Source organism: Rhizomucor pusillus (assembly GCF_041956525.1).
Source record: "Rhizomucor pusillus strain CBS 183.67 unplaced genomic scaffold VTP01scaffold_15, whole genome shotgun sequence".
Taxonomy (NCBI): domain Eukaryota; kingdom Fungi; phylum Mucoromycota; class Mucoromycetes; order Mucorales; family Lichtheimiaceae; genus Rhizomucor; species Rhizomucor pusillus.
In genome coordinates, this window is record NW_027192157.1 from 519,431 (window position 1) to 542,014 (window position 22,584).

At 45.6% G+C, this 22,584-nt stretch overlaps 11 protein-coding genes across 11 annotated transcripts; 5 read left to right on the top strand and 6 right to left on the bottom strand.

Annotated features, from left to right (window-relative positions):
• Positions 1-31: 31 nt before the first annotated feature.
• VTP01DRAFT_3191 (uncharacterized protein) lies at positions 32-802 on the top strand (the record flags this gene model as incomplete). The annotated part of the gene is made up of 1 exon (XM_069381735.1): positions 32-802. A coding segment is annotated over one exon (771 nt), but the record flags the coding sequence as incomplete, so codon positions are not given.
• A 30-nt stretch (positions 803-832) lies between these two features.
• Positions 833-2,099, bottom strand: VTP01DRAFT_3192 (uncharacterized protein; the record flags this gene model as incomplete). The annotated part of the gene is made up of 5 exons (XM_069381736.1): positions 833-989; positions 1,048-1,357; positions 1,417-1,492; positions 1,566-1,807; positions 1,871-2,099. The coding sequence occupies 5 exons, from the start codon at positions 2,097-2,099 to the stop codon at positions 833-835; spliced, it is 1,014 nt and encodes a 337-aa protein (XP_069236839.1).
• Positions 2,100-2,757: 658 nt separating this feature from the next.
• VTP01DRAFT_3193 (uncharacterized protein) lies at positions 2,758-4,963 on the top strand (the record flags this gene model as incomplete). Its single annotated transcript, XM_069381737.1, has 5 exons — positions 2,758-3,004; positions 3,093-3,285; positions 3,345-3,569; positions 3,640-4,417; positions 4,487-4,963. 5 exons carry the CDS (start codon positions 2,758-2,760, stop codon positions 4,961-4,963), a joined length of 1,920 nt encoding a protein of 639 aa, XP_069236840.1.
• A 244-nt stretch (positions 4,964-5,207) lies between these two features.
• Positions 5,208-6,257, top strand: VTP01DRAFT_3194 (uncharacterized protein; the record flags this gene model as incomplete). The annotated part of the gene is made up of 2 exons (XM_069381738.1): positions 5,208-5,575; positions 5,636-6,257. 2 exons carry the CDS (start codon positions 5,208-5,210, stop codon positions 6,255-6,257), a joined length of 990 nt encoding a protein of 329 aa, XP_069236841.1.
• A 400-nt stretch (positions 6,258-6,657) lies between these two features.
• VTP01DRAFT_3195 (uncharacterized protein) lies at positions 6,658-7,330 on the top strand (the record flags this gene model as incomplete). Its single annotated transcript, XM_069381739.1, has 2 exons — positions 6,658-6,992; positions 7,051-7,330. 2 exons carry the CDS (start codon positions 6,658-6,660, stop codon positions 7,328-7,330), a joined length of 615 nt encoding a protein of 204 aa, XP_069236842.1.
• A 117-nt stretch (positions 7,331-7,447) lies between these two features.
• Positions 7,448-11,823, bottom strand: VTP01DRAFT_3196 (uncharacterized protein; the record flags this gene model as incomplete). Its single annotated transcript, XM_069381740.1, has 6 exons — positions 7,448-8,034; positions 8,089-8,171; positions 8,240-9,888; positions 9,965-10,040; positions 10,097-10,245; positions 10,306-11,823. 6 exons carry the CDS (start codon positions 11,821-11,823, stop codon positions 7,448-7,450), a joined length of 4,062 nt encoding a protein of 1,353 aa, XP_069236843.1.
• A 400-nt stretch (positions 11,824-12,223) lies between these two features.
• Positions 12,224-13,453, top strand: VTP01DRAFT_3197 (uncharacterized protein; the record flags this gene model as incomplete). The annotated part of the gene is made up of 5 exons (XM_069381741.1): positions 12,224-12,511; positions 12,593-12,789; positions 12,855-12,882; positions 12,959-13,321; positions 13,382-13,453. The coding sequence occupies 5 exons, from the start codon at positions 12,224-12,226 to the stop codon at positions 13,451-13,453; spliced, it is 948 nt and encodes a 315-aa protein (XP_069236844.1).
• Positions 13,454-13,508: 55 nt separating this feature from the next.
• VTP01DRAFT_3198 (uncharacterized protein) lies at positions 13,509-16,772 on the bottom strand (the record flags this gene model as incomplete). The annotated part of the gene is made up of 11 exons (XM_069381742.1): positions 13,509-13,633; positions 13,695-14,113; positions 14,195-14,357; positions 14,531-14,608; positions 14,667-14,860; positions 14,940-15,046; positions 15,109-15,399; positions 15,449-15,577; positions 15,935-16,174; positions 16,257-16,517; positions 16,575-16,772. The coding sequence occupies 11 exons, from the start codon at positions 16,770-16,772 to the stop codon at positions 13,509-13,511; spliced, it is 2,205 nt and encodes a 734-aa protein (XP_069236845.1).
• Positions 16,773-16,912: 140 nt separating this feature from the next.
• On the bottom strand, positions 16,913-17,956 carry VTP01DRAFT_3199 (uncharacterized protein; the record flags this gene model as incomplete). The annotated part of the gene is made up of 1 exon (XM_069381743.1): positions 16,913-17,956. One exon carries the CDS (start codon positions 17,954-17,956, stop codon positions 16,913-16,915), a length of 1,044 nt encoding a protein of 347 aa, XP_069236846.1.
• Positions 17,957-18,071: 115 nt separating this feature from the next.
• Positions 18,072-19,014, bottom strand: VTP01DRAFT_3200 (uncharacterized protein; the record flags this gene model as incomplete). The annotated part of the gene is made up of 2 exons (XM_069381746.1): positions 18,072-18,546; positions 18,962-19,014. 2 exons carry the CDS (start codon positions 19,012-19,014, stop codon positions 18,072-18,074), a joined length of 528 nt encoding a protein of 175 aa, XP_069236847.1.
• Positions 19,015-20,853: 1,839 nt separating this feature from the next.
• Positions 20,854-22,037, bottom strand: VTP01DRAFT_3201 (uncharacterized protein; the record flags this gene model as incomplete). Its single annotated transcript, XM_069381747.1, has 3 exons — positions 20,854-21,148; positions 21,221-21,526; positions 21,595-22,037. 3 exons carry the CDS (start codon positions 22,035-22,037, stop codon positions 20,854-20,856), a joined length of 1,044 nt encoding a protein of 347 aa, XP_069236848.1.
• Between the last annotated feature and the right edge of the window lie 547 nt (positions 22,038-22,584).

Below are 22,584 nucleotides of genomic sequence, written 5' to 3' on the forward strand. Positions count from 1 at the left end.
TTCTTCGTCATCTTCTCATCATCATCAACAGCAGCAACCTCGATCCTTCCCGTTTCGTCGACGGCCGTTTCAAAGACGACAGCGAAGTTACTCGGCACCTCAGTCACCTGAACGGCAGCAGCAAAATCAATCGGGTTACCACTCGGCTGTTGAGGACGAGGACGATCAGGAACTAGATTACCATCACCATCAACACCAAGATTTTGGAAGGCTACGCCGCAGAGCACAGGGATACGACGAGGAAGATGAGGATGTTGACGACGAGGACGAGGACGAAGATGATGATGAAGACCTAGACCCGCGAGAGTATTATCGATATCTGCCGCCTCATTTCTTGCCATACCATCCTCACCATCCTCCTCCTCCTCATCGGCAACCTAGGATACGTGTCTATCCATTCCAGCCGCGGTACCAACGACGGCGGCAACAACCACCACCTCCTCCTCCGCATCCTGCCGCATACGACGATTACGACATGTTTATACCGCCACCGCCACACGTTGCTCCTCCTCCACCGCCGCCACCTCCACATGCAGCAACGCATCATCATCATCCTCCAGCTCCGCTTTCCCGGTCAGGCTACATACCGCCGTCGTTCGCGGACGAATGGGCTGGCGGATGGTCAAGTAGGTACCAAGACTACCAACCCGACATTGACGCCGCGCCGAGATCGTATGGATATCGCAGTCGCCCTCCTTCTGGCTCACTGCGACAGCCACGCATGTATCACCATCCTGCTGCCGCCGCTGCAGAGGGACCGCCGTCGTTGGGCTCGATGGGTTCCATGGCCGGCTTCCGATAGCAGAAGAAAATATAGTATATAGTATATATTTTACATGATCAATGTGAATAACAAGAAGAAGAAAATAATAGTGGCAAAAATCTTGATCATTAGCCATCGGTTAGAGCTAATGTTGGTATAATATTTCAAAAGCTCTCTCTGCGCTCCCATCACATTCATTTCGATATCCTCTGTGTTTTGGTCGATCCTACGATCAAAGTGTCAATTTGACTGTTCTCCTCAAGAAAAGAGATTGTAATAATCACCTTTGCACAGTCTCCCGTTGCTCAGCGACCATCGTTGCAAGCTGCTGAAAGATGCTACCGAGTTCTGCAATCGTACTTTCTATACTCTCAATGGCAGTTGATCTGCTCTCAATGTACCGATCTTGCTCCGCAAGCACCAACTGCTGCTGTTCTTGCTGTTGCTCGGATGTTATCATTGGTATACCGAGTGATAACGTGGATTCCTTCTCTTCATAGAGATGAGGCTGGTAATCGGTCCCTGCTGCTGCTGACGACGCCGGCGACTCTTTTCCTTCGTTCCGTCTCCGTGATTTCAGCAATGGTGAGCTTACTAAACGATTGATCTCATGAGTCAAACTATTCTCCTCCTTTCTTGCACCATCTTCTCACCTAGAGACGGATCCGTTGACTGCTCGGCTTGAGAAAACAAAAACTGATCTCGTTTATCTTTGGACATTTTCATGTTCTACATCGGCAACTCAGGTAAGGAAAAGATACGCACAAATGTAAGCATATTCCCCATTTCTTTTTCTACTTGCCTCTGTCCTAATTTCCAACACATCCTTGAAGGTCATGGAGGTATCTGCCAACTTGCTTTGCAAGGCTACTACGACGTTTGATGTATGTTCATTTGCCTGCTTGGAAGGGTACTTTTGGCTCTTTGTATATTCTTGCAGCATGGCGATCTGTTTGTTGAGTTTGGCGATATCTTGCTTGATGATGAATGTCAATTCTCCAATTTCAACTGGTTTATCGTCAAACAGAGTCTTTCGTTTGGCCACTGTAACGTTCGTCATTAATATCTCTCAAGTATTTCAAGGTTGCTAAAGTTGGGCGACATTACACTTTGTCAGTTTCTCGAGTTTGCCTGCTGTGCTGGTAATGTTGCGACTGATTTCTGCAGCCATGAGGGAGAATTCGCTCTTTGGTCGTTTGGTAGATGAAGTAGCGCTGCTACTAAACTTTGGCGAGGACAGTAACGACCGTCGTTCGAGTGCACTGGTGCTGCTCCGCGAGCGTATACGATCCACCATCGAGTGGAATTCATTGGTGCGATCTTTAAAGGATGCCATTCTATAGAAGCTGGATCTTTAATATACGTGGCCGAATTGCAGGAAAGGAAGAGAAAGCTTGAAGATCCAGCTCAGTCACGAAATAGTGGGTCCCCCACTTTTGCCTCCCTTGCCTCCTCCACCTTCACAACCAAATGCATAATACTGGGACCTTTTCGATTATGTGCTCTAGTACTACAGCTTTAATTCATATAGCTAAAGTGATCTTAGTAGAAATGCTAAAATATATTGCGGAATTCCGTAGCATGGAAGACAATCAGTTGACGCTATGGACAGTTTGATAGTCTCTTCGTCTTTACGCTGCTGCCACAAAGAAGCTTCGAAGAATGTATGTATTACTCGCCCGCTAGGAAAGAAATCATGTGATCAAGTTATATGAGTTGTCAGCATGTTCATTTAAAATAATATTGTTCTGTTTAAACGATGTGCTCCTTATGAAAACTTAAAGCCATATCTCCATCAACTAAATCTGATAGTATCCATGTAGCAAATACTCTTCTTTGTGTACTTAAAATATTTGCGACGTTGAACAAATCGTTTGACAGACACTGGACTTTGCATGCGAGAATCACATGTCAAATAAAAGCAGGTACGTTCTGAACTGTGATCACTTTTTATCTCTTTTCCCTACTCCTTTTTTTTCTCTACTCTTTTCACTATGCCTGGCACGTTTTCCTTGCAGCATAAGCTTCCAAGGCTCCCGGTACCTTCTCTGGAAGAATCATGTGCTCTGTATTTAAAGTCCCTGCTGCCACTGCAGACACCAGAGGAGCACGCGAGAACCAAGAAGTTAGTAGTTGATTTTGTATCCGGCGAGCTTGGCAAGTCGTTGCAGCAACGACTTGTCGACATTGATCGAGTGTCGCCTAACAACTGGCTGGAGGATAACTTTTGGCTCAGAAAAGGTTAAGGTTACATACCAATGCTTTGTAGTGTGGGAACACGGCAGTTGGCGGCTAACATCGCATATGAATTCGCTATTTACTACAACAGCTTACCTCGAATGGCGTGATCCATTGATGGTCAACAGTAACTGGTATATGCTCGGCGTGGATGATGCGCACCATCCTCAAGAACTCTTGTCGAACAATGGTGTAAGGGAGGAAGGCCGTTTTACAGCTTTCCAAATTCGGCGCGCGGCGCACTTGGCATACCGGTCATTGGAGTACAAGGAGTTCATCCAAAGGTAATGGTCGTCTAGAAACAGAAATCCATCGACTTCGTAACAAATAACATTGCTTGTAGCGAGACATTGCCTATTGACATGTTGAAAAAGGACCAGCCGCAGTGTATGTGGCAATATACCCGGATCTTCGGCATCACCCGCGTGCCGTTGCCTCACTGCGACGGAATTATCCAACAAGACTTGTCAAAGACAAATCACATTGTAGTCTTGGTTCAGAACCATGTATACAAGTTGACTGTTTATCATCCGGATGGAAAACGGTACACGGTTGATGAAATAGAACGGCAAGTGTTTTTAAACATTTATCTCCCGAATTCAAGGTACGCTAATCGTTATTTATTTGTCTACTATTAGTGGCCTGCTAGCAATCGTGCATCACGCACAGAACTTGAAGGAAAAGCAAGAGAATATACCCCTTCTGACTTCGTGGGACAGAGACAATTGGGCAAATGCTCGCAACCATTTGTTAACTCTGGATCCGGTCAATCGAGCATCGCTCTCGGTCATAGAGTCGGCGCTGTTTGCGATTGCTTTGGATGATTACAGCCAGGGCGCAGACCTCGGTTCGTGGACAAAGACAGCCCTGTGCGGTAAGGGCGGCAGAGGACACAACCGATGGTTCGACAAGTCTATCACGTTTGTCGTCGAGAGCAACGGAAAATGTCACTTGTCTGGCGAGCATTCGCCTTGCGATGCGCTCACCGTTAGTTGGGCCTGGGATCACGCGCTCAAGGAACCTTGCCCTGGACCTTGGAATCCGAATGTGATCCAGCCTGATGCTGCTGCAGAGTCCAACGCACAATTGCTTGTCTTCAAAACGGACACTGTAATAGATCGCTACATTGCTGAGGCACAAATCGCTGCCGACAAGACATCCGCGTTGTCCGACTCGTACGTTTTAATCTTTGAGGAATTTGGCACCAATTGGGTCAAGAAAACCGGACGACTACCTCCAGATGCATTTTATCAAATGGTACTGCAGATCGCATACTATCGTCTGCACAACAAAGTCACCGCGACGTACGAAACTGGTTCCACACGGAAGTATCTTCGTGGCCGCACCGATACTATTCGCACATGCAGCGTGGATACAAAGCAGCTCGTGGAAAATTTCGATAATCCAAAACTGGATGCAAGTATCACAATATTAGAAAGCGTTCGTGCTAAAGTTGATTAATTAGAAGCATACAAAACTACATAGGCCAAGGCAAAATACGATCTTCTAGTGAAGGCAACAGCATCCCATCGGAAGTATACGCAAATCGCGAGTGAAGGACGTGCTTGCGATAGGCATCTGATGGTGCTCCGTATCCTGAACGCAGATCATGTGATGAATGGGAACAAGGCGCCCATGCACCCAATGTTCGAGGATCCGATATTCAAAGAATCACAAACATGGCGGCTTTCTACATCCGGTCTCCAGGCTGGCATCCGTATCATGGGCACCGGATTCGGCGCCGCGGCTGTAGACGGCTACGGAGCAAACTACATGGCCGCACCGACCCTAGTCAAGTTTGGCATCGAGTGCAAAAAGGTGCCAGAAACGGTAACTGCCCGAGCTTTCGCAGATGCACTGAAGCGCGCATTGTTGGACCTCAAGGCGCTGTGTGAAGCGGTGAACAACCAACAGCAACAAGGAGGACAGCAACAACAACATCAGGAGCAAGCAAAGATTTGAAAGAGAATGGACATTGGGATCATTGTTTTTCTTCCTGCACACTTACACACACGCATTTCTTTTCCTCCAACCAAAATCTTACAGTAGAAGAAGAACAAAGAGTACGCTTGGTGTATCGTTTTACTTAAATACAGTTTTCGTGTCGCTAGTTTGTTATACCACCATCTTCAATTCCTTTCCTTTCTCCCTAACACTCCTTTTCGTTACGATTGTAATCTTTCATTTCATTGCACAAATATTTACGATGCAGGAATACACTATGCCTTACTGGGATCGCATTGAACCAATGCCTACGCCAGGTGCGCTGGATCGCACGCAATACGAAGACGTGGAACGGCTCGCAGAAGAACAGCGCAGGGCGGCGCCGCAGGACAAGTCCAAGCGCAAACGTGTGCGCAGACGGAACCAGCACCACATACCTCGACCCGTGAATTGTTTCCTTGCATATCGTCTCGACAAGCAAAAGCAGATCGGAGAGCGATACCCGAATCATACAATGAATCATCGAGATATTTCGAAGCTTGTGGCAAAATGGTGGCATCAAGAACCGCAGTATATCAAGGATCTGTACATTGAAAAAGCAAAGCAGGCAAAACAGGAGCATTCATTAAAGTGGGTCTACAACGTTCATCCTCTGCAACAAATGCTTTTATCATTGACAATGTTGGCTAGGTATCCTGGGTACAAGTATACACCGAAAAAGCGCCATAGCAACAAACAGGCCGCGGCAAAAGAGGGCGACGATTGCAACAAGTCTACTACGACGCCGGCCGCAACGGAATCGATGGCAAACACGGCCACTGCCGCTCCTTGTTTTCCTTCTTCCTTTTTGCCACCACCATCGAGTTTTTCCTTTTCGGTTACGTCCATGCAACAGTTGTTGCCAGGCAGCAACAGCAGCAGCAGCTATTTGCCTTGGATAACTAATCCATACTATTTTTTTCAGCCGCCGTATCTCAACTTTTGGGCAGCAACAACGCCGCCGCCGCAACTCACACCGAGTAACGATAGCCCTGCGTCGCAAGTAACCGAAACGTCGTTCCCTGAAGCTGGTTCTTCTTATTCTTCGTTGCTGTGGCAACCGCCCAATCCGAATGGCACGCTTTCCTGCAACAACGACGCACTGATCCTCTGGCAGGACGATCCACCATTCCAAATCTACCAGCCACCACCGCAGGCGCAGGTGCTGGGCCAAGAATGGCTAATAGGGACAGCGTGCGATAGCAGCGATGCACTAACGACTAGTATGGCAAATAATGCCCCATTGGTACCGGAACTTTTGGTGCTGGAATAAGTAGCAGTAGTAAAAAGAACAAAGAACAAAAAGCGCAGCAGCAATGGCCTTAAAAGTTTCTCCGTCAAATCAAACAATATGAAAGGACCCGGCCGGTTTTTGTTTCCATTCCTTCTTTTCGCATAAACCTTTGTATCTTTCACTAATTTCATCATCCTGGACTCCACAAAGCATAAGAAGAAATCGGGGCGAGCTCTGCCGCTCACGCCGTTCCGGATCCCTGAACCGGAGGCTGCGCGTGATTATACCCACATCCCATTTCATTTTGAACAAGAACGTATGTAGACTGTTATCTCAACTGTGTACTGTCGATATGTATGCGTGAATTAATTGATGATGAGAAGTTACTGCGTCGCAGGTGTTTCTAAAGCTGCCAGAGGAATTCTCTCCTCTGGAACGAATGGTCCTGCAGACCAACGGCAACTTGCAGCGACTGTTATCAGCATACTTCAACGTACCGAGCCGGGTCCAGATTCTAAAGAATGAGCTTGTGCCCTGCAGTGCACCGGACACAACAGATGAGGAGTCATCGCCGTTTTCGAGCGAGGCTGAAGAAGAACAAGAAAACGGCAGCGCAAAGAAAACTCGATTGCTCAACATGCGTTTTGAACGCAAGATCTTGATGTTCTTTGGTGATAAGCTCGCGTACGAAGCGGACTCGATCGTTGCGGTCAAGGAACCTCAGACGCTAAGTCTGCTCAGCAAACACCACTTTGGACTGGGCCAGGTGTTCAGGTAAGTGCTAAAAGGTTGCGGGTGAGGGAGCGGCTTATGGAATGGAGCGACGAGACAGAGGAGAATTTGACAAGCATGCCATGGAATTGGGACCGTGGGAACAAGCGCCTATTTTAACCACTTGTTCCAGCCATTTGCGCAAGACACCGCAGTTCGCATTGCACGCCGTTGGTCGTCACGGCAAAGAACCTGGATGCAGCTTCTGGAGAGACTACAGCTTATTTGCGGAAGGTGTGGTCGACTGTCACATTAGAGAAACATTTGTAGAAGGCCTATTTGAGCCGCACACTCCGGAACGCAATCCAAAAGGCACAGTCTGGCACAATGATTACTCTTGAAAACAAACAGGGATATACAATTACATTACATGTACAATTTCTAGTATATAAGTTATGCATCGTCGTGTGTGTGTAAATGTGTGTAAAGGAGAGACTAGAAATACACGCGGAAAGCCGCTAATGTGTGGTATCCTCGGAGACGGATGCCTTGCGTGCGACGCGTCCGCGATGCTGCACCAGCTCAATTTCTCGAATGATGTCATTGTCGTATGGATGGTACAATTTTATATAGTACTTGACCGCGAAACGAGGCAAGAAACATGTCACGATTGTCAGCAACAGTATGAGCCAATAGTAACCTGTACCAAATAATCGATCCTGTCCTGCCATGATGAACGTTGCAAACTGCGCGTAGATACATATGAACGCGTAAAGGACTAGGATAGACAATGCAATGATACCAATCTGTATCCAGGTGTAGCTATACAGCTCTAGGCCAATAAAGAAGTTGGCGCTAATGGCTCCAATGGTAGCCATGATTGTGCCAATCTCGTAAATGCCGTTCACGTCGTATCCTTGCTTGTCGTATGTTCCACTTTTAAGGAGCATGTACGGGAAAAAGAAGCACACAACCGATTGATAGATCGAGTCGAAAATGGTTACCCAAAACTGCCACACTTTGAACTTGTCATTCCGGATACCCATCCTGTACAGCTCAGGATACGCCAAACTCGTTTTGGCATCTAAATCCTGATCCCAGATGCCTGCACAGATTCGCATTTAACTCTCGTCGATTTTGCAGTTATTTGGAAACTTACCGAGAAAGATGATAGGGAGCGAAGTGAAGATCAAGTTATACAATGTCACAAGCGTATACTCGAAAATCATGGAGCCAGAGAACCTAAGTAACATCAGTGCAGCGTCAGCTCCTGCGTATGAGTTTAACAGATATCTGTCACTATGACTTACTGGCAAAAGATTTGATACCAAAACAGCACAAAAGTCCACACAATATTCTTGAAGAAGAATCCCATGATCATTTCCGAGATGCGCAGATATGACCAGCGGCCGTGGACGAGCAGCAACTTCCTGAGGAACCGGAACTGTGCAATGGCATAATCGGAAGCCATGACTGCCTGACGGCCTTCGAGGCCGGATATACCGACACCGACGTTGGCTGCTTGGATCATGGAAACGTCGTTTGCGCCGTCTCCGATAGCGAGTGTCATGACACCCAGTCCTTTCTTGACAAGCATCACGACCTGTGCCTTTTGTTTCGGGCTTACACGACAGCACACGACACTGGCGCATTGCATACCGAGGCGAAGCATTTTATCTTTGCTCTGGGGTTCGAGCGCGTATTTCAGAGTAGTTCCATCGATAACAAGCGCACGCTGCTGATCCCTATTTGTATCTTGCAGAGCTGATTCCACTTGCTCTATTGTTTCTTCCCTGCTCTGAGCCGACACAACCAGCAGTTGCATGTCGTTGGTAATCAGGTTGCAAGAAAAGCCGATATTAATGGCTGTTTCTGTCTTGTCACCTGTAAGCACCCAGAGTTTGATACCGGACTTTGCTAGTTCAGCAATCGTCTCAGGTACGCCTTCCTGGAGTCGGTCTTCGATAGCAGTGCCACCCATCAAGAGCATATTGCATTCGATCTCTTCAGCCACTTCATCCATCTTCTCCTCTCGGTTGTAAAGGTTTGAGCTAGCTTCGTGGTACTTGCGGTTCCATTTGTCGTACTCCTGTTGTGATATAAAACGATATGCGAGACACAGCGTTCGCAGACCCTCATTGGCGAAATTTTCGAGATCTTGGTTGGTTTTTTCAATTAAGCGCTTCTGTGACTCTTCCAGATCCTTTTGCTGTCTAAAGTCCTTGTTGAGGCGTTCCAAAATGACTAAGTCTGCACCTTTGCAAAGCAACAGGATGCGGTCGCTGTCATGTGGCCGCACGATGACACTCATACGTTTTCTGGTCGAATTGAATTCGATAATGTTCAATAACTCAAACTTGCGCGTCTCGCCCATGACCTCCAGCGTTAGGGTGTTAGCATCACGTCCGAGAAAGACGAAGCCCAGATCTCTCGCTGTCGCCACCAGTGCAGCCTCGTCCGGGGACTGCGCCTTGTATTCAATATAGTCTTGATTCTCTGGATCGGATCTGTCGGCTATTACCGTGTGACACAGCGCAAGCGAAGATACGAAATGCTTAATTGCTATCGAGTGGGCATCGTCTTGCTTTAAATCATCAAATAATTTGGGATCCACGAACGTAGGGCTGGGACCAACGTGTTTGTTTTCAAACATGCTACCTTGCTTCTCATACATCTCTTGCTTGGCTTTCTCCAGATCGACGTCCTCAGATACTTTTTCTTCGCCTTGCTGTTGTCGTATCCGAGCACCCATTGCTGCTTCCGTCATACCAAGTCCATAAGAGACACCATTGATCGTACATTTACGGAATTCCATGACATTTTGCGTCAGCGTGCCCGTCTTGTCCGAGAATATGTATTCAATTTGGCCCAAATCATCCGAGATATTCCATGTCTTTGGAATGCACGGTTGATCAATTGGTTCATAGTACATGTCAATATCGGCGTAGATAAAGTATGCCTAAATCGAAAATATGATCAGCATGTTAATCATATAAATTCAGCAAGCGTGATCTGCTGCCATACTGCAAACCTACAGCCAATGTTTTCACAATTTCAACCGAAATGTATAGCGAGATAGGTACAAGATTTTGATACAAGATGAGGGTCACCCTTGGCAAAATAGCTAATTAATTACATTGATTATATGTATATATTTGTGTACTTACCAGAATGTCAAGAACCCCGAGTATTGAGGGTCAGTGCCACGGATTCCGTAATCAAAATACTGCGATGATCCACTGCCGTAAAACTGGATACTTTCGATGATAGAACTGACAATACAAATGATAGCAAGAATTACAAAGTTTGCAATAACCTAAATAAAATCGTTAGGTAAATAATACAAGCTTTAGGAGTTGGTATAACAGAGATATACATGTGGATTGGTCTTCTTCTGTATCTTGCTACGCTTGGAGGGCGTGCGGCCAGAATTCAGCATGATCTTGGTATCATCGCCCGTAAATACAACAATGCCGATCACCCACTGCGTGTTCCGCAGGACGCATCCACGTAGCAGAATATTATTGTACGTGACGACCTCAGTCTTTTGATGAGATACCGTGCTCTCGTTACCTTCAGGTTGGTCGATATCCCATCTCAAGACGGCGCTGTACTGATACAGGTTGGCATGCGGTGGTTCGCTTTCGATGTAAAACTGAGCGCGCTCGCAATCATGAACAGTTCGGATGCCGCCGGTTGCGGGAACCCCCTGACGAGCTTTCAGGTTGGTTTCGCCATCCAGGTTCTTGGTTTCAATATAGCATAAATTGTCTTGCTCAGATGTTGATAGAATTACGATATCGGCCGGGACATCCTCGTCGTTGCGCATCATCACATAATCGCCCACACTGACGTCTTGCCACTTTACTTCTTGCCACCACACTTTGCATTTAGGTGCAGGTGGATCGCCGGGTCCCAGGTCCGAGCATCTTATACCTCCCGGATGGATAGATGAAGATCGTCGTCGAATGGTCGATTCGTGCGATGTCGTACGATACAAGACTGAATGTGGTATCGAGCCTGGGCGATATGGTTGACGCTTGGGTGGTTTGAATATGTTTGAAAGTTCTGAACGAAATGTATCAGACCGCTGGCGTACCGCGGATAATAGACTTTTGTTTTTTGTCGATTCCTTTGGTACTGGTAGTTCGTTAGGCCGAGGAGTAGCTGATGGTGAAGGCGAAAGTAACAATGAAGCTTGCTCTGCCGTAAGCGATCTCGTATCATCCGGTAGATTAGCTCTCTTTGCAGGCTTCTTGCGGCTCGTGGACATTCTGTAGGCATGTGCGTACTTATTCTCCATGCCTGCAAGCATACAAAAGAAACCCATAACAACGTAGAATGGATACAGTTTGTGACGCGTTTCATCCATCACATTGACATTTCGCCAGTGACTTAACGTCAGTGTCATTGCGCCGTTCACGCGGGCGTCGCTTTGGTTACGTTTCCAGTCTTCTATGGCATCCTTGATACCGGTAATAACAAGAATAGCAATCAGTGGAAGGGCAGATACAGCGGGCTCGACCACACCAAAAGTCGGGATGCATTGCAAAATCACAAGCAGTAAAAAGTATAAATTGGCGACGTTTCTGAACTGTTCAAACAAGTTTTTCGGCACAAACGTCAGAGGCGTGTACTTTGCTGTGCGTACGCGATTGCTGACAAAGTGACGCCCGATCGGCCGACCCTTGTCATCGAACTCTGACTTGGGCAGCTCCATGTTCACATAGATCTTGCGGCGCTGTTGCATATACGACGAGGTCGATTCCGTCTTTTTAAGTTTCTGTTGTGTCTGCTGCTGCTGCTGCTGATCGTCCTCTTCCTCTTCTTCCTCTAGCCGCGCCTTGGCCTTGCGGCTGAACAACGATTTGAACTTGAGTCGTATGCTGCTCATTGTGGCCGCCAGTCGTCGTCGCCCTTAGTTACACTACTGCTATTCCTGTCAATCCCTTCTCGTTTGTTTTCAGGTAAACAAATTGCTTACATAATCTACGGCTATGCAGCACCGTATCATGAAACAGGTTTGCCACCCTCCAAACTCGAAAAGACAAAAGAAGGAGGGGTTTTATGCTCGTCAATGCAGCGTGAGCTTTCGGATTTCCCGAAATGGTATGACGCCTTTTTAAAAAGTTCACACTCGGCGGGACGATCCTGTCCTTTTTTATGGGATGCAATATTTAGAGCTTGGGATTAGAAAATGAGTATTTATATACGGTATCAGGATTCCTGGAACTAAGAGCCAAGATAGGTTTGTGCAAGGGGAAAAGGAAGAAAAAAAAATAGGGTTGTGCTCGATGAAGGCTACCAAAGATAGGACGCTATCAGACTTTGGCTCCGATCCGGGAAATTGTATTCCATTGCCGCAAGAGAGCGTCGATCACGTCGTATATCCCATGTCCGCGTTTATCTTTGCGGCAGCGTTGTCGAGCTTGCTCGTCATTCACGCCCGCCGAAAAAAATCCTTGTCAACTGATGGGCAAGCCGCAGCATTCCTGCTGGGAATGGCAACATTCTCCTCGAGATTCGCATACTTTACCGCCATTTTGATCGCGTTCTTTCTTGCTAGCTCCAAGCTGACCAAGGTGTGAAAACACATATACTGTATAGACATGCTATGCCAACATACTAAGGAATTGTTACCCAAATCAATGCAAAACATGAAGTATAAAGCAGAACGCAAACGTCAGCTAGAAGCAGACTTTGACAAATCGAGCGAACGCACACTTGTCCAGGTATTGTGCAATGGTCTCACTGGAGGTGTCGCCGTTGTCGCGTACCGATATCTCTTTGAAAGCCGAGGAGATATCGATTGTTTCGATCAGACACCACTGAGTACGGCGTTATTCTGGGCGTACCTCGGGTAAATATCTCCATGACGCCGTGATCCGAAACTTGTCTCACTTTTACGAACTATGTACGCGGTAGCCACTATGCATGCTGTGCTGGAGATACCGTGAGTACTACTATGCTGTAAGGCTCCAAGTTCAACGAGCACTTAACAATGATACATTATTTGTTTCTTTGTGAAGTGGGCTAGTGAATTGGGAATTCTAAACAAGTCTTGGCCCACGTCAATTATCACTTTCCAGAAGGTTCCCCCAGGAACGAACGGTGGTGTATCAGCGTTGGGGCTAGCGGCATCGTTGGCAGGAGGAGCGACAATGGGCTTAGTAGGAGCAATGACGTTGGTTATACAACAGCCATGCCACGGTTTGCCCTGGGAATTTGTCATTATCGGTTCACTGGCAGGCCTTGGCGGTTCGTTGATTGATTCCTTACTTGGAGCTACAGTGCAAAAGACCTGGTATTCTGAAAAACAAAAGATGGTTGTACAGGATGGGCAGAACGGTGCTGTTGCCATCAGCGGCTGGGATGTCCTCGATAACCACCAGGTAAACAAACATAGCAGCCGATGCTATTTTTGATCTGTCTGCTCAAAGTATCGGGAATAGGTCAATTTTGTCTCGTCCTTATTCACATCTCTCTTGTGCGGTGCAGCTGCAATCTACATTTCCTCAAAATAGGAAAATGATACTATTTTCCTTGATATCCTCTCTTTACTGGTGTAAAATAAAGAAACTATTGACCTTCGTCCATTTTTTCTGCTCCTACATTCTGTTCCTTCAACAACTGGTCGATATCTGCTGGGGTGTACAGGTCATATTTGACTTTGCCATCTACCAAACGAATGGTTGCAAACTCCACTGTCGAAATGCTTGTCAATATAGATGATTTCTGTTGGAACCTTGCAAACCCTGTACTTACGCTTCTCACTATTTAGAGTTGTGCTATCCATAGTCTTGCTCAAAACCTTGACAGCCAAGGCCTTTGCATCTTCAAGAGTCATGTCATCCTTATAGTCCTGCTTCAAGATACTCTGTGCAGTAGCATTGTTTGCGCCAATGCAGGTTGCCTTCCATCCACCGTAGTTTCCAGATGGATCCGAGTGATATAACTGGAAACCGTAGTGATCATCGTAGCCTGCAATGATGAACGAGACGCCAAATGGACGCAGACCACCGTACTGTGTATATCCTTGCTTCAAATCACATAGACGCTGTACAAGCTGCTCTACCGGAATCTCTTCGTCGTATGTGAATAGATATCTCTGCGCGCTTGATCGAGCCCAGTTGATAAGAATATTGGCGTCTGCAGTCATACCGGCTACACCGCAAATCATTCGACTAGTTTATCAAGAATCAATTGTAAGCAAATTAACGTCGTGTCCGTCAGCGCGTTCTCTCTCTGGAGAAAGGTACACGTACTCGTTCAGTTTGTAAATCTTTTCAGCGGAAGCAGTTTGCTCGAGCAGTTTTGAGGTTACTTTCTTCTCGGCTGCAATCACAATGCCGTCCTTTGCAAGTACGCCAAGAGCAATGCCGGCCAGTGAAATGGCCTCCATGGCATATTCGACTTGGTATAAACGACCTAGCATTGCGCATGCTAAGTGACACTTGCGCTTGTTTCACTAGAGCGAAGTTGGCTGTACCTTCAGGTGAGAATATAGTTGTCCGTGAATCGTATCTTCGTGCCATGTCGACGTTGGAATAATCGAGTTTATGTGAGCCGTTGAGAAAGGGGAGAGCAAGTGTTACGCGTACTTTTCAAAATCCAGTGTCCGACAAGTCTTAGGGCTTTACGGCCGATCAACGCACCCAACTCGGACCCAAAAATGAGGTCTAAGCTATTTGCACCACCATTAGCTATCAGAATAATATAGTACCGACGTTGACTTACCCAAATTTTTTCCTCTCGAGAGGCTACGGTCAGTAACTAGCCTAGTTCTGCCGCAATCAAGTTGAAATTTTTGAGTGAGACTGAATCTCATGTCTTTACTTCGTCCACGGCGGAAGCATGGAAAAGGTTGGTTATCATCTGATAGCGCTCTTGAGATAACACTAAGCGCGATATTGGAAGCTGCGGCAGCGTCTCTGCTGCAAGTGGTATGTCGTACTATGTCAGAAAGACATCTTGGCCTTGACTTTGACGAATTTATCGTCCCGACGATACTTGTGGATCTGGATCTTCTTGAAACAATATCCGCATGTCTTTGTTGTATTATATTCATCGATGGTGTACAATTTGTCTGGCTCAGGTGCCTTGAGGATTTGTTCGAGCTTTTTCAGACTTCCACTACATGCATGACCTTTGACTCTGCTGTTTACGGGTTTCCAGCTACCGAGGAAATGGATACTGAGATATTCTTCTCTGCTTCTTTGGAAACTGCTTCTTTTCGAATACCGGGCCCGAACTTTTGATAGAAAGACTTTTCTCGGAACTCCCTGGCTCTAGCTTGCTTGACATTTGTTTCTTGTCCCTGGTCCCGTAGCGCTCGATGAACTTTTCGGAAGGCAGCATTTTCGATCAACCCTGTTTTGAGTTCTACTGGTTTCGGGCAACGTTCAACGTCAGTATCGATATCAGCAATCTGATCAGTATCCTCTTGCAAAGCTTCAAAGCGATTGATTGTCTTCAAATAGAGATCGTATCCTCCTTGTAGATATCGTTGCGGTGGTGACACGGCCAGGATCAATACCCGTGATTCCGACGTTCCGTTGTCCTTGCAAATGCTCATAGAGGAGTTTTTGTGCCAAACCTTCACCAGATAAATTGTTGGAGGAAGGTAGAGGGGCATTTTGGCCTTTCAGCTTTCTGTTCAGGTGATATAGCTTGTTTTGTTTCGATGCAATGGTCTCCTCTTCTTCTTGGATCACTAGATAGAGAGAATCGGCTTTCCCGCGTGCTTCTTTCAATTGGCTATATGAGGTTCTGTTCCAGCCATGTTGTTCTGCTGTTCTCGGTTTGTTGCCGGCATTAGCTCTCTCCTTCTCCACTATTGTCAGTTTACGTCTTAAACTGGCTACTGTAGCTTTCTTCTTCTTCAGAACAGAGCTTAACTCTTCCATCTCTTGTTCAATTCGGTCGCTTTCTTCATCCGTTTAAATTGATTTTGTTTGTGCAGCATCCTTTTCCCGCTTCCGCTTCCGTTTGTGGTTAGCTCGTACAATCTTGTAACCGATGACTCGTATTCGATACTTGTCAATGTAGCATAATCGCCACATCGGCTGCAGCTTTTGTTCTTGAAGCAATATTTGTATCTTCTCAACGTCAAAGAGTTCCAAAATACATCCTTTGGATTCATGTTGCTGTCTTGATGTCCGTGATCGGTGTTCCATCATATCGTAATATATGGGTCTTCGACATGATGTTGTATAATCCTGCGGCGCCGAGGTGCAATGACTGATCTTTTTCCACGTTCGGAAACATCATCCAGGGATTCTGCTATGGCTGGAAGAGGAGGACAACTTTGTTTGCAAGTGTGGCCACCGCGGCGCCATTGAATACATTTATTTGCGGTAATACGTTCTTGTCATCTCGTCTGGGCACGAATGGTCGTAGGAAATTGATAATGCGTGCCACCTCTTTTAGTTGGTCTTCCGTGGCTTCAGTTCCTCGATACAGCGCTCTCTTTACATCTTCCGGCTGTATATCTGTATTCGGTCCTCTCTGCTGTAGAAGGAATCGAATGATGTTGAGAAATGCACGTAGCAAAGTTGCTGACGGTTCCTTCGGTGTCTGGTTGCTATGCTAAGAAACCGTCATTATCAGTTTTGATTTTAGTCTTCCTCCCTTCTATATCCTTACAGCGGTTAGTGTATCCTCTTGCTCTTCAATATTGTCTTCATCTTCTTCTTCAGATAAATCGAAAATATTACTCTCATATGCATCCTCCGTTCGGATATTTGATCTGGTTTGCTCTCGCTGTTGGGATATAGCAGATTTCAGTTTTTCGACCAGTGATTGAATAACCCAATCATGCTGCCCGGAGTCCAACTGCTTCATCAAGTCCTTGACCTTTTGCTTGCCACCGCTTTTGTGTATTGTTTGCCCTTCTTCCTTCTTTTCCTCCACTTTTTCTTGGCGCTTGCGTAAAAATTTTTCCAATCTTTGTGGTGCCAAGGTAATCCACAGGAGTGCAATGACTAAGACTCTGGGATCTTTGCCAAATCGTTTGCGCGACCAAAGGTAATCCATATTGGTTTATATTGTCGGACAGCGTCTGCAATAGTAGGACTGTGCCTGAATGAAGCATCTTGTTTGTCGCCATTTACGGCTTGCAGCAACAGTTGCCTTATTTCTTTGAATGTCTTTGATTCCTTCTTTTCATTGATGGAGAGACCAACGCATCCAGACATAACGTTTGATAGATGTTCAGCAGTGTAAACTTTGCTCTGGTGAAATTTCTGGAGATCTTCTTGCACTGGCGCTACTAGCAGCATTGTCTCTGCTTCCTTGTCGAATTCGAAACTGGTCGCAAAGTCTCTAAAGTCGATGTCAACAGCTTTCGTCGTCGAATCCGGATATCCGCATATCTTAGATATTTCCCCAGTCGTGACTTTTGTTATAAATGCTTCAATAAACCTCGACAGAGATTTCATGTGTTTTGATGCTATCTCTTGCTCCTTTTTGAAGGCTTCTTGGAGCACAGGTGGTTCAAAATCGGGATGCACTATGTTCTGCAGGCTTGCAGTGACTGTCCGAATCGCTTTGTTATCTTCTGTAAGATCACCATCGTCGCCATCAAGTGCTTGTTGCTCTCCCTCTTCCTGATCATTCGGTTCTATTGGCTCTGATACCTTTGTCTTGCCTTCCTCCAGATCATCCAATAGTCTTTGATAAACTTTTAGCAGATTATAAGTTTTATATCTCTTGACGTATGTGCCAATGTAACTTTGATTTGGTTTCTGCTCGTCCGACAAGGAGCTGCATAATTGCTTGTGAACTTCTTTGTAAACCGCAGGTGCATTTTTTTGGCTGCGTTCTCGCGATAGAAAATCTTGCAAAGGGACCTTGTTTTTGAGAACCCGCTTCTGGTACGCATCTTCCAGAAACTTTCGCAGCTGCGTGTTGAACGCTGCTTCAAGATTAGCCTGATCAATAATCACCGTCACGGCTTGCTTATTGGAACGTTCACCAGCGGCGCTACGAGCTTCTGCAGGTGCTGGGATTTTTCTTTTGTCTTTCATGCAAGTTCCTGCATTTTGAAGCGCTTTGAAGTTCCGCCGTGAAGTTTTTGGACGGCTCAAGGATGAACCAATTCTTTTTTCCCGAGAAGGAATCTGTATAAGATCATACACATGGTCAGTCCTTGGCACGAAGAAGAGGTGATTTGTACATGTAAGTACCTATATGCTCCAAAATACCAATGGATCTGGTCTCATCATTGGGATGCTGTGGCTGTATGACATGTGGGCGCTTTCTCGTGGAAAAGTACACAGTGCGCAAGTTATTAATAGTAGCTGCGATGTAGAGCAATTGGTATGATTTAGCAGTGATATATTGTCCGTCTATCTCCAGAGAAAATGGTGACGGACAAGTACCGTTTAAAATATGAACGAACGGATAGTTATGATTCGCAAATACTCCAGTGATTCTGAGAAAATGTAGCCATGCTTTTAACGATTCCTTTGGTAGCTGTTGTGTCTCGACATTCTGCAGAGCTGTCGTCAGCCGGTCTTCGAAGCTTGGATCAAAAGTTGGTTCAAGCCGGCATAGTGTGCTGCTTTGCTTATCACCAGTTTCAATATAGTGTAAGTTTCCCGGATTATGACCAAGGCTACCCAGAATCAAGCACTTGTTAAGAAATCTTATTTACTTACGAGCAGTGATAGTCTGCGCGTCCATACTGGGAAGAAAAGCAAAGAATCGCACTGACTTTCTTTTCTTTCTTTGTTCATGTCAAACAATGTTTCTAAGCGCTGGACAGCAAATTCCAGAGGCTCATATCGTCTAAAAGCACACTCATGAATATTTTGTGACAGTAAACATGACTTTAAAAGAAGAATACGTGTGCCTTTCGCAACACCTTGGCAATGATAGCAAAAGCTGAGCCCAAAGTGCCACGCTGGCACATGGAAAAAATCGATTAAGTCTTCAAACAACTTCTTCCTTGTACTGCTCTACACTCCTGAGAAATCAGAGAGGCAAAAGCATTGGATGGGAGCAATTACTGAATCGCTCGTCGTACGGACCATAGAGTAGCGAAAATCAGCAACATTTGTCGGATCACCAACGCGACAGACATTATTGCTTGTTTGGAGCAGTTATGAAGTGTTCATGGACCTGAATGAGCCGGAAGCGAGTCAGTAGCCACAGAGAATCCAAGAGAACATCACAAACTTAACATCAACCGCAAAATATTATGTTTGGTTTAATATCTTAGTACTTTTCATTGCTTTGGTTGAATAGGAAAGGAAGGTAGTGCCTCCTTCGCAATCAGCAGCGTCCAACAATCACTGTTGCAAAATGTGAAGGATTCTATTCAGTATGCCGAAATACGTCGTAAGAGCGGTGCTAACCCATCGAAAAATTGCAGTCTCTAAGCGTTTGCAGTTGAAATCTTTTCGGGAAAGAAGGTAAGTACCGCTGGTAGCCCAATCCTTCACGCCCAAGAAACCTTTGGGAATGATTGATTGCTTATACTATAACAAACAACAAAGCACGAATACTTTAAACTCGAAATTCAAAATGATGCGAACGGCTCAGCCCAGAGTGCAGTATCTTAGTACAGATGCATTCATACTCTCATCGCTTTTTATTGCTCGAAGTCATTATTATTTATTACTTGATCGTAGAAGCACGAAGCTAGATCGAACATCCAAACGCAAACAAGTTTTCGGGAATCCTTATAATTGACGTCAAGGATGCAAGAGCAATGACTTGATCTGATATCGATTCATATAATAGAAATTTGTCACCTATGGAATAGAAAAGGATCCGTTGTATCCAACCTTTCCTAATCAATTCCCAGCGAACGGATAAATTGTTTGGAGTCCTCACAAACTGAGGGGCTCACTGAGTTATTTCTTTCAGATTCTGAAGTTGAAGGATGGATAAATAATAATAATAATATAAATAAACATGTCGTGTAGTCATTCTATTTCCACGACGTCTCTGGAGCCTGTTATAATCTTGAAGAGCTTCTGGATAGTTTACTACATTGATACAGCGTCGACGCTCAACAGGAAAGCAAAGGCATACATATCAATGGAAGCTGATGTTTTCGGGCCGAAAACTCATTGTATTTTGCATCATATCCACGTTATCTGCGATCATTTTCTTCATTATCAATTATACCTTGCCCACCACCCATTTTTCCCCTTTTAAATTGACACCCACTCTGACTGGGGGTGGTGAGGGATGGTGCAAATAGCCGAGTCCAGAGAATAGTGGTACAAGCTTTTGTTCCCGGTAGAGAGTCAACTTAACTTATTCTTATGGAATCAACACAATAACTGTATGCACTTTATATTATTTATTGAAAGGGTTAATACGAAGCAGATGTCCTTTATTTCGCTATACAGTGATCTGAGTTATGCACGCCTTGCATCAATGGGCATTGACAGTATTTGTGCCTGAAATCACTCCACCGCCCTCTAAATTAGCACTCACAGTGACTGGGGTGGTGGTGGTGCAAATAGACGAGCCCAAAGATGTCATTGCTGCAGATATCTGTTAAAATTACTCATCCTCGATATGGGGAGCATGGCGAATAGAGAAAAATGTACATGCTTAGATGTAAAGAGCCTCCAAATAATCGACGATCTATTTACATGAATGAATCCGATGGCTACAATAAATTCGTAAAAGAATGGACGTGATAGCGTAGCATTAAATCTATTCCTCGCTTGAGACTATATCCCGGGAAATGGTTCACAAACGATGATATAACCAGCTGAACGTTTGGTTAAAAAAATTGCCACAAAAATCAAGAGTATCAATTATGCAGATCTGCAGAAAAATAGCAATAATGTTCAACATATGTATATACATATAGGAGTTACTGACGAGATAATGATGCCTGGAATCAGTGTGGAACTACATATGTGGAGGGCTATGGAGGCCTTTACAAATCTAAGATAATTTACAAATCAGCGACCTTGACGACCTGCTTGCCAAAGTTTCGGCCCTGCAAAACGTCGACCAAAGCTTCAGGGGTCTTTTCGATACCGTAAGCAACGGTTTCCTTGTACTGAATCTTCTTCTCAAGCAATGACTTTGTGGTCTCCTTCATGAAAGGCTCGCGCATGTCAGCGTTGACCGGGTCACCGACAATGAAACCTTCGAATCTCAAGCGCTTGGTGACAATTTGCATCAAGTTGTGGACGCCCTCGGGCTGTTCTCGGTTGTACTGGGAGATCATGCCGCAAGCAACGATTCTATCATCAAAGTTTGTAAGTTTCCTGCATACAAATATAATTACAGAAATACTTTTCTAGTTCTTCTTTTACCTTGCATAACTATTGGCATGATTGAGGACAAGTTCGAGCATTTTGCCGCCCACGTTCTCAAAATACACATCTATGCCGTCAGGGCAGAGCTCACCGAGTTTGACATCAATGTCGGACGTCTTGTAGTTGAAAGCACCGTCGAATCCAATTTCCTTTAGGTAGGCGACCTTCTCGTCTGTTCCAGCAGAACCAACGACGCGCATACCCAGAGCCTTGCCCATTTGGCCAACGAGCTGACCGACAGCACCGGAAGCGGCAGATACGTACAGGGTTTCACCAGCCTTGGGTTGACCATACTTGAAAAGACTGTGTAGATACATCATAAAAATGGATTACTAAACCGCGTAACGCAATGAAATCTCAAAATAACATACCCAACGTAAGCGGTCATGCCAGGCATACCCAGGACACCCAAGTAGTTGGTCAAGGGCAAACCGGTTTCCTTGGGCTGGTTGTTGACAATAAAGTTTTTTGCCTGATCCGCTGAAAGCAAGGAGTACTCTTCAAACACACCCAAGCCAAAGACGAGATCGCCTTCCTTGAAGTTGGGGTTCTTGGACTTGAGAACAACGCTGACGGTGCCGCCGGTCATGGGCTTGCCGAGCTCAAAGGCAGGAGCGTAGGACTTGACAGAAGGATCGCGCATACGTCCGCGCATGTAAGGATCGACAGATAGCGCGAGCAGCTTGAGCATAAGTTGGCCTTCAGTTAACGGTTGCTCGAGGTCAAAGGTAGCGGTGTGGACTTGCAGATGTTCGCCGGCAACGGGGTAGGTGGTAGGGACCTTGACGAAGATGACTTGCTTGTTTTCAACCATAGTAGTTTGACAGGTGTATGTGACGAGTATGCAGAAAGCTAGGAAAGGAATAATTTCTTATGATACTAGCGCTGGTGCCTTCTTATTTAAAGCCAAACGACGACGAATCAATTCAACCTCCGTCCTAGGCTGGCAATCCCCCTGGCTGACAAATTCAGTCCTCTTGCTGTTTCTAAGACTTTCGCACCGGATATCCCCTTAGTCATTACATTCGGAGAGGCGTGAGATGAAAACGAGCATTGCATGAACGAGGCTAGCATCTGCTTTGATTTGTTATCATGCAAATGTAAAGATATCTGCCTTTAAGACCATTATCGATCCGTACAGAGTGGCGGTATCAGTGCGTGTTCAGTCCTGTTATGACCTAAGCCCATTTGATTAACTTTTAAAATTTCATGCTTTAGTATGTGATAGACGCGCGAGTCCGAGTAGTACACCTGCATTGTCTTCATAACTCCTTGCAGACTACTATTAGAAATCAATCTCGACCAGCACACTCATTCTGACCTCGTGTTCGGATAAACCGTCGGAAAGGTCGTTGCGGAAA